This window comes from Pleurodeles waltl, chromosome 8 (genome assembly GCF_031143425.1).
Source record: "Pleurodeles waltl isolate 20211129_DDA chromosome 8, aPleWal1.hap1.20221129, whole genome shotgun sequence".
In the NCBI taxonomy this organism is placed as follows: domain Eukaryota; kingdom Metazoa; phylum Chordata; class Amphibia; order Caudata; family Salamandridae; genus Pleurodeles; species Pleurodeles waltl.
In genome coordinates this window covers 750,832,201-750,847,515 of record NC_090447.1, presented here as the reverse complement: position 1 = coordinate 750,847,515, position 15,315 = coordinate 750,832,201, and the positions used below count along the sequence as shown (strand labels likewise).

The 15,315-nt window shown below is 40.6% G+C and overlaps 1 protein-coding gene across 5 annotated transcripts in view; it reads right to left on the bottom strand.

The window, feature by feature from the left end:
* The window catches only part of LOC138250278 (F-box-like/WD repeat-containing protein TBL1X), a 690,394-nt gene that overhangs the window by 127,706 nt on the left and 547,373 nt on the right, over nt 1–15,315 (bottom strand). For all 5 annotated transcript variants that reach the window (XM_069204996.1, XM_069204999.1, XM_069204997.1 and 2 more), the window contains one exon: nt 1,970–2,102. In XM_069204996.1, the coding sequence (XP_069061097.1) occupies nt 1,970–2,102 (133 nt within the window). The remainder of the gene's footprint in view (nt 1–1,969; nt 2,103–15,315) is intronic.

The following is a 15,315-nucleotide window of genomic DNA, read 5'->3' as shown; positions in this document are numbered from 1 at the left end:
ATCATTTCCAGGTTCAGACAGACCACAGGCCACTCAGATGTTTAATGCAGATGGTTAATGTAGATGAGGCTTCCAGAACACACATCTGACATCAGAAGTCAGCACCAAATTGCCACAGATGATGTCAAAAAGAAAAAAAGAAGAGATGGCTAACAAGAAGAATCCAGAATCAACCACTAGAATGTGGAATAATGCACAGCATGTGAATCCAGAAAAGAATTTGTGCTGCAAAAGTAGGATTTTTTTTTAGTAAAGTTCTAACTTCTGACAAATTTGGTTTGATTTGTTCAGTCTATTTTACGTTTCTTCTGTGACAGGTTATGCACTGTCACGTGAAAGACATTTTGTTTACTTTCAGGGGTCTTAGAGCTCATCCAGTCTTTACAATTGGTTAGGTTCATCGTCACTCTCAATTGCTTGCTTCTCTTTGGTCAGCTTATGCAGCCTCACTTCCTCTTGTGTTGGGCCCTTCCCGGAGCAAGGCCCAAGTTCTGATTCCTTTTGCAGTGTTCTGCTTGCTGCTTTTAGGGCTTTTCTTTGCTTGTTGTGGAGGCACGCTATAAAAGTGCAAATGTTTGCAGTGTCAGTAATGTTGCTTGACCCCTTCTGCCCTCCCACCACCGTCTTGTTGCTTGCCCCTCCTGCTGTTCATCATGTTGCTTGCCCCGCATCCTGTCCGTCGAGTTGCATTCCCCCCCCCTACTGTCCGTTGTGTTGTTGCCCCGTCATCCTCCCCCTGTCCATCATGTTGCTTGGCCATTGTTGCCCTCAACCTGCTGTCATGTTCCTTGCCTCGACTGGTCATCGGCAATGGCACCGCTCCCACCTGCCACACCAAAAGAAAAGCTATAACAGGGCTAGGGTTGGCCGTGTTAGAGTGCTTTGTCTAACTTTCATTGTTTTATGCCTCCAGCTGCAGTGACCTGGTTGCCACCTCTGACCCTCCTGCTTTGTTGCTTGCCTCCCCCTCCTGCGTTGCTGCTTGCCCACTCCCATCATGCCAGGAAAAAAAAGCACTAGCAAAACCAATGAAACAGCAGCATGGCTGACGTTTTGTTTAAAAAAAATAAAAAAGAGGCTATGACGCAGTAAGTGCCGACTGAGTCACGGTGTTTTTTTTAATGTTCACCCAAGCTTCACATCAGCTGCTAGTCAGTTACACTTCATTTCTCGAGAGATATTGAACGGAAATCATAAAAAAGCATGCTTTCTGGACCGAAATCTAGCTTTCTGACACATTTCGTGTAATTCCCTTCAGCTGTTTTGACTGTAGCTGTGCCTAATTTACCGATGGAAAAAATGAATGGGTGAAAATGTTTTGGAACCCACCCTTTTTCTCGGCCTCCGCTTGAGGGATCACCCAGAAAGGTTCTAAGAAGTAGCAGAGTTGGATGGACTTTTGTTTTGGAAACTTCGGTGAAGATTACTCAAACGGTGTTTGTTAGCAAACCAATAAATATTTTTCCTATGGAAACGTGGTTCTAACTATAGCTACACAGTGACAATTGCCACTGGAATGAATATATGTATATATATATATATATATTTTTTTTTTTACTGATTCACGCAGCTCTTTTTTATTTCTATTTCTATGGAACTGGTGACTTAAAAATCTGTATTGTCACCTACGATTTTAGCTCTTAGGCCCTTAAGCAAAAAACAATAGTGCTGAGCACTGCTCATTCAGCACTCTGGACCACTGATTTAGAGTAACAGACTCGAGATAATGAGTATGTTTGTCCTACTTTTACAGAATTAATTTAAACAATAATTATTTTCCACCAAATCCCTGCCTTTCAAACAAAATACTGCATCCCACCTCTTCTAAAGACACCCATGTTGATATAGAATAACATCCATCTACGCCCCATACTAAACTATAATGTTTTTTCTTCTTCAAAGTCTCAATGACACATTTCCATCAAAACAGGAGATCATAAAATTAAATGTCCTCAAACAACTGTCTTACCCAGAAGCTAGGAGATCGCTGACTGGATTCCAGGCACAAATAAACACCTCTGACTCGTGCCCTCGAAGGACCGTTGCTTTGTTAGGTGGAATTTCAACATCAGCATCGATTTCCATGGGCTCTGAATGATTATCTGCAAGAGACATCAGATGCACATTATCTTCTCTGCATTGCACAAGCACAACTTGATACTGAAAGTAATGCTTTCTGCAGACAGCTGACTCATGTCTCCGTATTCAATGGCCCTGTGAAGTCCGTGGCAGCTGCCAGTGATACTGTCAGGGAGATAAAAACAACCTTCCAGCCTGACGTCTGCATCTGTGCCCTACACCACATGACGGCATGTTTTACGTTGATTTTACCAGCAAGGGTGGCTCCTTCGACCATAGTCATTTTATTTTTCTGCTGCTGGTCCCTCCCCTCTGCCCCAGGCACTTGGCCGGGGCCGGCCAAGTGCCTGGGGCAGAGGGGAGGGGGGAGTAGAGGGCACCTAAGTGCGCATGTGTGTTTGGCCGGCAGTCTCAGGCCGGCCAATCACACATGGGCACTTAGGTTTCTCCAGCCCGGCTGTGTTTAACAGTCGGGTTGCAGAAACTGCACAGAACCTAGGGCTGTGTCTGAGCCGCAGGGGCTGTCGTTCAGACCAATCCCAACGCTGCTTTCTTGCTTGGTTTAGCAAGAAAGTAGTGCCAGTATTCCTGGGGAGCCTGTGCTGGTGTCCAAATGAAAGCTGGGACAGCACATTGAAGGAACAGGAGCGAGGCGGCAGGAGATGGCAGGAGACGGCGGTAAGAGAAGTTTATTTTATTTATTTATTTTTCTCCCTCCATCTCCGTACCCCCACACCCCTCTCCTTCAGATTTGCGGCTGCCGTCGCTGTTTACAGATAAAGGGTTAGAGGGCTGAAGTAGAAGGGGACAAAATATTATCAGTCAACTGAAAATTAATAAAATCCACTTAACGCCTACTGAATGAACCAAAAAAAACAGAATCTCATATATAAAAGCCTATGCCAGCCTTTGTGCTTATTTGAAGAGGTTTCCAAATAGAGTAATAGCTTAACATAGCACAAAACGCCCACAGAATGTGCTGAAGGCTGTAATCTGTGGAACTAAGAGCACAGCCTGCATGCATTGATGCAGAGGGATCGGGAGCAGGGAGTAGACAAAGGCACCACCATGCAACAAAAGGCTTGCTGTGAATGGAAAAACGCAATTCCCTACAGGGGGTGGGGTGAATGGCATGGCCTAAGGCAGCAACCTGTTTACCCTTTGGCTCTATACACAGAGTAACTGTCAAAATGCAGCAGTTGCTAAAGTAGAACATTAGAAAATCGAGATCATTCCATGGAAAGAAATCATGAATGGTATTTGTGTATGTCTAATAAAACCAGTAACATGTCATTATATGAAAAAACAAATATTCCCTTTAAAATACTTCAGGTGAAGAGTGGTTTTATATATATAACAATAAGAATAGTCTTAACAAAAGTAATGAAACTCCCCAACTTAGGTTCGTCATGCTCCCATGGTTACTCACAATGCAGAAATCATGACCTCAAATAATTACACATTGAACCAAGGATGATATCATAAATGAGATTGTTGCTTATATCCATGTTGACATCCTATTTAATTCTATCAAAAAGCATCACATATGATTTTGAATGATAGGCAAACAATCAAACTAATATTTTTTCAAATATGTGTGCTGCCAAGAAAAATAACACCTTTAGTGGTATTTGATCTCTGCAGAGACTCTAGATGTTGAAGGCAGTATTGCAGCCTTACAAGTACAATTAACAACTCAGGACACATCAGATATTCTGTTTCCGGCTGGTAGGAGTATGCGGGGTGGCTCCGCACCTTGGATTCTGGCTGTAACGAGGGATGCCACTTGGCAGGTTTGGCGGGGCTGATCCTCTGGTGGTCTTCTTATCCTGATCGTGACGTTTTCCAGCCAGTCCAACGTGGCTGAGGCTGTGCTTCCTGATCAAGGAGTATCGGATGCCGGAAGAGTGTGGTGATTGCATCTCCGGGCACAGTAGACAGCACACAGCACTCGTAAGAGCAGGCAGGTAGCCATTTTGGGCCTCAACCTTCTTCCTTATTTATATTTTTACAGGGCATTGTCAGGCTCTGTTATTAGTGGTCTACACAAGCACTCTAACTAATGGTGTTGTCAGAGAACACATACTTTTCAATTGGGCATTTTTTGAGGATGGTCAGTTTTTTCTCTATGAGTCAATTTCTTTTTTCTGTGCCAATCAATGGTGAAACCAGAGCTAAGAAGCAGTTTCATTCTTCTTCCTCTTCGGAGGAGGGTCAGATACCAGTGAAAAGAATTCGATCTCCTGAACTGTCACAGCCTTCAGCAGATGAACGTGGTTTAATGAGTGTAGAAAAGATGCAAAGATTATTTTAGCTCTCAAAAAGAGAAAGAGAAAGACCGTAAAGTGGGACAAACAGAGTGCGGCACATGACCCTTCTTCCGGGTCCATCAAACCAAAAATGCCCTCTACTTCTTTGTGGAAGTACGCAAAGAAGTGCCAGAGATGATTCTGGGCCATAACAGACACAACCAGGGGGGTTCCACCCTTCCCAGGTCAAGATAATATGTATATGTTTCCACAATATGCAAAACCTCCAGTGAGTTCTATGCTACTCCATTCCAAAATCAAGGAATTAACGTCTGGTGAATGAAAAGAGTCCAATCGAATGTCAAATCCACATTTTCTTCAGACACTCTATACTCTTGATGATGGGATATGTTACCTTTTACTCTTTAGATTGACACAATTTTGGCTATTCAAATAGGTAGAACATCCTTCAATTCAGAAGTGTTTATCCACAAATTCTATGGATAAAACATTGAAAGTGCCTTGAAAAGGGTGTTATAAGCACTAAAATCGTTCTTTAAGATCTCCAACTTATGTGTCTTAGTATGCACAGTTATTGGTGAAATGCTTTGGTGAGCTAGCAACAGCTATACAGAATGGATAGAACTGCACTGATCTGCTTTCATTCATGGAACACCAAGCAAAGGTTTCTTGCCAACGTTTCCTCAGATGTCCTGAGAGCATCTTCAGTGGTTATAGAAGCACTAGTAGCTGCTAGGAATAACCTTTGAATGCGCAAGTCGAAAGCGTATCCAGCTGAATAATCCTCTATTAAAAATTCCCTTTGAAGGCAGAAAACTTTTCGGGGAAACAACTGGATAAAGTGATGATAAGGGCATTCAAAGATAGAAAACACAGCTCCCTTATTAAGGGAAATCTTCTTTATCTTTTTTCCATAAGAAATCTTCAGATCACTTTTCTTGTTCCCCACCAAGGCGGCATTATAAATCTTCTTATCTCAACAAGAAGTTTCAGCCTAAAAAGCAATTCAAGAACGATGTCAGACCTGTAACATCTAAAAAGAAATCCCGAATATTCTGGGTCCTCAAAATCAATAAAACCTGTCAGTGGTAGAGTTAATTTACTTGTGGATGCTTGTGGACAAGACGTCAGCGATCAATGGATAATACAGATCATTCAAAACTGTTAACGAATAGACATTTTAAACACTCCTCCCATGACAGGCCTCCTTTTCCACTCCAGTTCCCAGGGACTTGATGAAACACAAGACCCTCCTTTGCAGAATTCAGAGTCTCATCTTAAAAAAGGCTACTTTGAGAGTTCCTGCATCAGAACACAGAAAGGGCTTCTATTCCATCCTACTCCCGATTCAAAACCCCTCAGGTGCATATAACCTGGTGTTGGATCTGAAGAGGGTAAATACCTAGATTCAAATTATCCATTTCAAAATTGTTACCCTGCAATCAGAAATTCCAATGGTAGAAGAGTTAGACTTTCTCAATAGATTTGGAAGATGTCTAGCTCCACATCCCCTTGCAGTAGACTTGTTTTGCTATAGAAGGTCACTTTCAGTTAGCAGTTCTCCCCTTCGGGTTCAAATCCACCCCAAGGTTATTCAAAAAGGTCCTACCCCCTCTGAGTGCTTTGCCACACTATCTAGGCATTTTTGCCATGCATATTTAGACAATATGGTCATACATGCACCATCTAAAGACATTCCCCACTCTCAAGCCCAGGTGATCCTCAATTTATTGCAAAAGTATGGGTTTCTGATAAACTGGGCAAAATCACAGACCTTACCATCTCAGAAGAGGCTCTTCACAGGAGCGCGATTTCACAAAGACAAGAAGATAGTGACTCTTCCACAAGCGAGACTGGTAAAACACTAGACAAGGGTGCACAATCTACTGGTGCAGAAGAATACCACCATTTTGTTGGTTCTTAATGAGGAGGGATTTTTAAATCTCAAACATTTGTATGAGGGTTATACAAACCCCGCAACTGTTCATATGGCCCTTTCTTTGTCTACAAGGAGAAGGTTTTAAGAGCGATCAATGACATGCATTACCATAAACAATGAAGACCAAAGCGTTTCACAGGAAATGCCAAAGGGAAATGAAGTGAGAATAAAGGGTTTTATTAACAAATTTTAGTAAGATTAAAGTCAATGATAGTCAGATAATTGAATCTTAAGTATTATTGCTATAAATTTAAATTGTGAAGTAGATGATATGTTAGCACAATATAAAATATTATAGGAACCAAAATTACAATTAGAATACAGAATATACAGAAAGTGCGATCCATAAAGGAAAAATCATAATCTAAATTAAGAAGGATAAATTGGAAAAAGGCATTTGGTTAGGCAAATAAATAAGGTGACACCATGAGAAAAAACAAAGAATTCTGATGAGAGAATAAGAATGCTCGGACATGAATCCTTTGCACTGAAATTGTGGAGATCAGCAAAATCAGAGTTGAGAAGAATTTTCACAGTTCGAAGTCAGCAAGCACCTCTCTACAAAAGAGTGTAAGAGTCAGGTAGTAGGGGAGTCCAACAATAATGATATACACATCGAAATAACTCACTCTATTATATGAAAGCAAAATCACTAATTGCAACATTTCAGCTTATTTCCACTCAAGAACCAATCTGTTTTCTCCAAACTCTTGGAAAATGTCTAATCCCTGTTTTCTTATGTCTAAACAATGGCTCATGCTTGGCTATGTCTTTGCGTTTTTACACCAGACAAACAGTTAGGTACTGTCAGCTCTTCCCACAAGCCTTCCATACTGGCATCTTTTTCTCCTCCTGAGAGGAACCACATTATCAGTTGTCTGATACATAACAAATATCTATTCACTAGCTAATGAACAAGCATCTGGAAAAAATACAGCAGCTTTAGTGAGAAGAAAAAAAACATAATAGAAAGGCAAACAAATACAATGTGCAGACCTTTCAACCTTTCATGTGTAAAATGGACATTCAAAATGGCATTATTAGGCTAACTAAGTTCTACATACATATTAATTCAGATGCTGCTTTTGCCACACCTTCTACAGCAACTTGTATGATTAATAGCCACACATTATTTCATGTTTTAAATCAAACTTTGTTAATTAATGTGTTTAATTATGCAAATGGAAATGACACTCCTGCAGGCCCTTGGGCAAGTATCCATCTTCAGCAATTTGTGAGATTCATTCTGTCTCTATGGGATCCTCTTTCCCTGAATCTCAACCAGAGAATCTCTTTGTCTCAGAGAGAGCAACATCAGTTACAAAGGTGACATGTTCCTTCAAATCTCCGGAAGGGGATTCTTCTTTCTCCGCAGTTCTCCTTGATCACCACAACAAATGCCAGTCTTTCTGGTGGGGAGCTTGGCTAGGTCATTATCAAACCAAGGGAGACTGGTCACTTCCACAGAGCATGAGGTACTCAAACTGGAGGGAATTAGAAGCTGTTCTAATAGCTCAGAAAGCTTTCGCTCCTCAAATCTTAGGCAAAGTAGTTCTTGTAAGAACAGACAATTTATCCACCAAAGCTTATCTCAAGGAGCAGGAAGGAACATGATTGCCAGCTCTGGTTAAGATTTCAGATGGACTTTTCATTGGGCAGTGAGACATTACATATCTTTCAGCAATTCACATTGCAGGGGCTCTGAACATCATGGCGGACTCATTGACTGCACCAACATAGGCCTGCTGATGTTCGTTTCCTCTTCTGACATTTCTGAAAACGGAGAAGGAATTGAGACTTCCCATCAATCCATCTCCATTAGCCTTTCAAGTGCTACAACAGCAGATTTGTTGAGACTCGAGCTAACAGTCTGGAAACTGAGATGAGGTGGATGAGGAGGAGTGGTCTTCCTCACAATTTGGCTCCTAAATTAAAAAAATCTAGGCAATCTTCCTCGTTGAAAGTCAATAAAAGATGTTGGATTTCCTTCCATGGCAGATTTGCTCCAGCGTATGTCATTTTAGAAGGATAGGGTGTTGTGTTTAGGGATCTCCACTCTTAAAATCCAATGGGCCTCTATCAGACAGAACTTCTTGGGATAATCTTTTTATCCAATTGTGTTGGTTCCCAAGTTCTTTAGGAAGCTGTTTAATCTTCATGCTGTCTGCCCCAGTTATTTATAGATGCGTTAAAATTTGCCCCTCTGAGCCACTGGGTCAAACTGATCTTAAGACTTTAACACTGAAGAATTTCTACACATCAGCTGGAAGACTGGGTAAACTGTTAGCTTTCTCTTACAGGCATCCTTTTAGCACACAAGATTGTTTTACGTCCACTTCCCATTCGAAAGGTAATTCGATTTTTCATCAAGACCAAGAAGTAACTGTTTCTCAATTTTCCCCTTCTCCAGTTTCGGTAGAGGAAGATCAGCTTCACAGGTTGCATGTTAGAAGAGCCCTCCTAATTTATCTTGAAAGGGTGGCATCCTTTAGACAGTCTGAGTCTTTATTTGTTAATAATTTCAGTCCTGCTCAGAAAGGTTGGAAACCTAATGTAGTTTCCCTAAGCTGATGGGCCAGATCCCTCATCGCAAGGGCTTACAATTCAGGTGGTCTCTCTCCTCCAAGTGATATTCAAGGCAGGTCAACAGAGATTTGCAGGACAGCGACATGGGTTGCGCTGTCCACTTTCATTAATCCCTAAAGGATTGCTCTAGGACATAGAGACGGATAATGTTTTCGGTTCAACAGTCTTAGCCTCGAAGTAGTAATAGAGAGTGGCCTACCAGTACAATTCTTGTGTTTTTGCGATTAAACTTTACTTGCTGAACCGCATTACAGTTGTTCTTGATTTCTTTGCTTTCTAGGTCTCAAAATAGGAAGGAAGGAAAGCAAAGGAGGGCAATGAATAATGCTTCAATACTTACTGGTAATCACATTACTCTGAGTTCTGCCCCTCGCTATCCTTACGTCCTCCATTTCTCCCATTCTCTAAGCCCCCTGTATACATACTAAGGGCTTGGTATGGATAGGAGGACTGGGGGGAGGGGGCTTGCAGAGTATTTCCCTGTTCTATGTACTGAGTGAGCTCTTCCGTATATTTCTCCACAAAATCTCACATTCTTTGGGTGTTATAAATATTTTCTATGCCCGTCTCCCAATTGTTTTGATACACACATTTAGTAGCCACTTGACATTTAATAGCACTGCACTGATTTTTAGAAATTTGGACTTTAGATGAGGTTTGTGTGGTAAATTATTTTCCAAATACGGTTTTATCATGTGTAGTTGCGTTCTTTATGTTCGCCTGCATTAGCCAATGTCTAAGCTGTGCATAGTGTAGCTGTTATGTTTCAGTTACTCTAAAATCCTGATTACAATGATTAAACAATTTGATAGTGCCCTTATGAGGCATATCTGAAATGAACCTGCAATCTCTCTTTAGCCGTTTTCCAACTGCCCCTTGATGCAGTGCAGGAGTAAAGTCAAGGTTAAGGTATATTTTTTATGAGCTGATTGGTAGGTAGTGCGTCTCTGTGTTATCACCAGAGCATCCCAGGCTTGTAAAGATGTTCTTGTTGGTGTGCTTATGTGATCATTTATGGGTGTGGCTCTCTTCGGTACCCAAATAAGATCCTATGGTGGTCTCAGCATTACTGCTTTTTACATGTGTGTCCACTTTACTTCTGTCTCGACTTTAGACCACTCTATCACCACTCTCACTTATGAAACTAGATAGAAGTCAGATAAGGCCAAGCTACCCTGCTGTTTGTGATTTTATAGTAATTTAAAAGGAACTTTAGGTTATCAGCCCTTCTAAATAAATGTAACACCTCTTGATGAATTTCAATGAATACCCTTTCTACTATTACTGGGAAGACTTGAGAGGTAAAATACTCTCAGAAGTATATTCATTTTTCCTACATATTTTCATCCACAAGATAAACAGGGAGGATCATTATTATATTCCTTGAGTAGTGGGGGGGGAATTTGTCCTATATAATTCTTCCACTGTTGGCATAATTCTAAATGCCTAGCTATTTGACATGGGCTCTAGCCATCCAAGTGGATATGTGTTTCAGAGGGGAGCACCAGCTTCTCTAGTTAAGGGCAAATTCGACATTTCTGACTTTTCCGTGTTTATTTTGTATCCCACTGCCATTTCGAAATTCTGTAGTTCTCTAATTAATCCATTTTATAATTCATGATTAACTAACATCATGATTATGCTATTTGCAGATTTACGTGATTCTGTTGAAGATGTTTACCTTGTATATCACCAAATTACGAATATGTCCTGTCAGCTATTCAATACTAAAGAGCAAACACAAGGGGTAACACAGGACAGCCCTGCAATGTACCACTTTGTAGCCAATGTGGGTAGGATATTTGCAATTAAGCATTTTTCAGGCCTTTGGACTGGCATGGTTAGCTGATTTCAAAGAGGTAAATTTGGGGCCAAGGCCGATATTTTTTAAGACCAATTGCAGAAAAGGCCAATTCACCCAGCCAAAGACTTTTCTTTACATCTAGTGAAAGTAATACTGCAATCACTTTCTTTTTCTAAGCCTTTTCAACCATCTGTATCTCACTGCGGACATTATCTTGAACCCGTATCTCAACGATGAAGTCTGTTTGATCAGGATGGATCACCGCTAGAACAGTTTCGCTAATATATTTGCTAATATTTTGGTGTACAATTTTATGTCAATATTTTAAATGACTATCTGGGCATTTCTGGGCTAGGAGGTACATTTCTGCAGAACTTTCGTCTAGCTTCAAAATCACAGTAATATCCGCTTTACAAATTGACTGAGGCAAAATGAGGGATAAACTGAAAAGACGGGTTTTGGTATGAGCTTTAAAGCGAAGGTTTATAGAAGCAGCCAGTGTAGCTGTCTGGCACCGTGCCTTCTCCTTTTGAGTGAGATGATCGCCCACTGTACCTCATTCTCAGTTACAGTGGCTTCTAATTTTATACATGTGGGTCTACGGTTTTTCAGTCGCATTAGCCTTACCTATGTACTCTGGGTTTTGTATAGTGTAGGTCTCTGCTGTGTACAGTGATCCATAACATTTTCTGAATCCTTCCAAATTCATATATTCCTTTTTGTGTCATGCTCCAGTTTCTGACATTAATTTTCCTGACATATGAGATTTTTCTTTGATTTTTTGTAATTAACGAGCTAATGGGTTCAAGCTTTATTAACATGTTTATATATATTTTTCTTTAAATGTAATATCATGTCTGCCTTGTTGACGATTATAGCTGTAAATCATCCCCTCATTGCAGTTATTTTCCACAGGAGTATTAAGGAGGGGATCTCTTTGTATGCTTGAGTTGGGTCTTTCAACTCTGTCTCCAGCTTTTTTGTATCCAAGTTCCTAAAGCACCACAAGTTGGCCATTAAGAGTACCCCCTTAAACACGTCCCAAACACCTGCCTCAGAAACCACAGTCCTCTTATTAAGGGAGAAATATTCATCCACATTTGTTCTTATTTCTTGCTGCAGTTCTGGCTCCCACAAGAGGGAGGGATGTAACTGCAATTTGCATTCCCCCTTTCTTCTAGGTGCCTTTGTTGAGGTATATCCTTGTTGCTGCATGGTCAGAGATTGTTATTTGTCTTATCTTAGAAGCCTGGACCACAGGAGCAAGTTACTCACCACTATGTAGTTTGTTCTTGACCGGGACTGTGAATCTGCATAGTTTACAATAACTGGATTTTATAACTTTGCATCATATAAGATATTTTTTTCTGGTACATTTTTGAGTGCATCTCGGGTGGTTCGAATCTGTAAGGTACTGAGGAGCCGATTACTATGTCGCGGTTATGAGGACATTTCTTTAGAGACCGACTTATTGAGTGTTATTGGACATTTGGATTCATTTGAGCCTCATTGGTGGACCCCTGCCCTTGATCGCTTGGGACATTTCTGATTCATTCAAGCTGTATTGTTGGATCCTTGTCCATGATGGTTTTGGACTATTGCCATGATGGTTGACAGTCCATGATGCACTTTTAGTAGGACCTTCTTCCTTTACGCTGTCATTTCCAATGGCGAAGTCTTTTGTCTAGATTTATTACATCCTTAAGTGGAGCATTTTTTGGCTATATATCAGCTCTACATCTTGACCTTTTCCGTCCTGATGATCATCCTTAAGTAGATAAGAATTGAAACGTCGACTGTTGATACAGCAAATTGGGGCTTTTTATTGTCGGAAAATGTGTCAATTACCAAGTCATTCTCTTACACATATATTTGAATTGAATCTCACGACGTTAGCCCATCAGCTGCCTTTTTGTATATTTTTATATATGTATGTAAATATTGTTTCCTATATGTAATTTTTGTGTTTCCCTTGCGCCGTTTACCAACACGACTGTCACAAGCAACTTGTGTCAATTTCACAATTTGGCCATGAGAATTGTGGTAGCGGTCTATTCGTCCTTAAGGTTGGCTACATAACTATATAAACATTCATTTGAATATGCATACTTACCTGTGCTAAGTTTAATTTCTTTGTGTTTTCTTACTTTTGGTCATGAGTTATACCCTTTGAGACAGTGTTGCAGATACACATTAAATGCTTGTTGGTCACCGTTAGCTCTCCTTTTGCTTCCCGTAGATGTTTCGCCTTCTTGAGAGTCATCTGGTCAAGTGATTCAAAGAAAAGCATTATGTTAGTCCCCAAACTAGTTGATTTAAAACAGGTCCCTGTGTCTGGTCATAATGCCCATGCTAATAGGAGAGACTCCCGGGAGGAAGGTGAATTTATGCAACATGACTCTGTATGACTGTCATCTGCCCAGGAAGTCCTTAATAGGGACACTTTAGAGGAAGCTCAAATAATTAGATTTGACAAGACCCCTGATGAGTGGAACTACAAGGATGTTTTCCCCACAACCTTTGATACTAAAACAGACACTATTGGTTTATCCATAATGACATGGAATCTTGCTGGCCTCGCTAGGAAATTGGACGATATTGATTGGGTTACTTACATAAAGTCCCAAGATGTGTGTCTTTTCCAAGAAACATGGGTCGAGGATCAAACTAGTATAGATGGGTTCCTTTCCTTTAATGTCACTGCACTACCCTCTGAGAAAGCAACAGGTCGAGCAAAAGGGGGACTTTTAATTCTTTTAAATTTAAAACTGCAATGTGAGTATAAGGTTTTAAAATTTGATTGTCCTGATCTGATGGGTTTACAAATTTCTTTCCAGCAGAATTTTAACATAATTCTTATTAATGTATATGCACGATCTGTTTCAAGTGGATCAGAATCACATATTTTAACTTTACTTACAGATTTTTTAGACACTATACAAACTAATTGTTATTTAATTATTGCTGGGGATGTAAATTGCACTTTCGAACCCTTTGAGTTTTTTAGTGATCTAACCAGGGAGGAGGACGAATTATGGGGGATTGCACAACTGAATGGTGATAGCCTCTGCCCACGTTCTCGTGTTGCAGCTCAGCTAGCCTCACTATGTTTAAAATTTGGCCTCAGGGCTTGTAATGGGCGCACTCCTTCTGACTTAAACCTTGCTCCTACATTCCAACGAGGTTCTTGGACTAGTGTTATCGATTATATTTTAGTGGATGTGCGACTTTGGCCTCTATTGCGGGATATGAGGGTGGATTCCAGGTGCGAGAGCGATCAATATCCCCTGTTACTCACCCTCTCTGGGAATATCTTTGGTAGAACCTCGAACATGCAATTCACAATGGTCCCTTCCCCTATTTTTAACAATGCTTATTCAAAGGTAGGCTGGCCAAAAGTGATGTTGAATCCTTACTTGTTACGCGAGATTTACTTAATGTTTTCTGATAACTTGTCAGCCTATGAAGATTTTGACCCTGAGGCTATTCCACTTCTTGGTATTCATGCCGACATGATGGTTAAACTCCAAAGTATTTTTTACAAAAAGACCAAGGTAAGCCCGCGAGGCAGGTCTTTGAACAACAGCAGATGGTTTAACGATACATGCATGAGGGCCAAGTCTGGTCTAAAAAAGACCTTAAAGGTTGGGACTCCGGGGGTGATCAAACAGGCAAGATGTATGTACAAAAAGACAATCTTACACTCAAAGAAATCTTGGGAAGACTCTATTTGGCAGGAATTGTTGGATGCCTCAAAAACAAATAGTAACAAGCTTTTCTGGGAATTGTTGACTAAACATGAGAGAGGGGATAGATCTAATCTAAAGAATCATATTCAACCTGAATGTTGGGTGGAGCATTTCTCTCTTCTTTATGAGGAAACTACCTCCTCTGTGGCCTTTGACTGTGAAAATGTGGGTTTAGACCCACTCACTTTACCAAATGACTCTGAGAGTTATATTTGTTTCTCCTTAGAAGAAACTGCTGATGCTATTAACTCTTTGAAAAGTGGCAAAGCCCCAGGACCAGATAAAATTCCAGGCGATCTATATAAATCTGAGCCACTTATATGGACCTGGTATATTAACTTATTGTCAAATAAAATCATAAAAGGAGGACAGATTCCCGAGACGTGGAGGGGTGCCGAAATTATCCCCATTTAGAAAAAGGGTAACCCAAATCTCCCAACCAACTATAGACCGGTTAGTTTAATTGATAATCTGCCAAAAATCTTCGCAAAACAGCTTCTATATAGACTATCGAGCTGGGTTACGGAGCAGCAGATTCTTTCACCATTACAGGCAGGGTTCTGGCCTAAAATAAGGACGGTAGATCAGACCTTTAGGTTGGCTGTGTTACATTGGAAATATGTAGTTCTGGCAAAGCAACCCTTATACGTTGCCTTTGTTGACTTGCGTTCTGCCTTTGACTTGGTCCCAAGGGGAAAACTTTGGAAAGTGCTATATAAAATAGGGATACCAGCTCATACAATTCTCTTATTGAAACGCATGCATGAAGATACATATGCGCAAGTGAGGTGGGGCAAACAAGGTGAATTGACTAATAAATTCCCTATTAAAAGAGGTGTCCGACAGGGATGTGTGTTAGCACCACTCTTGTTCTCCCTATTTATTAAT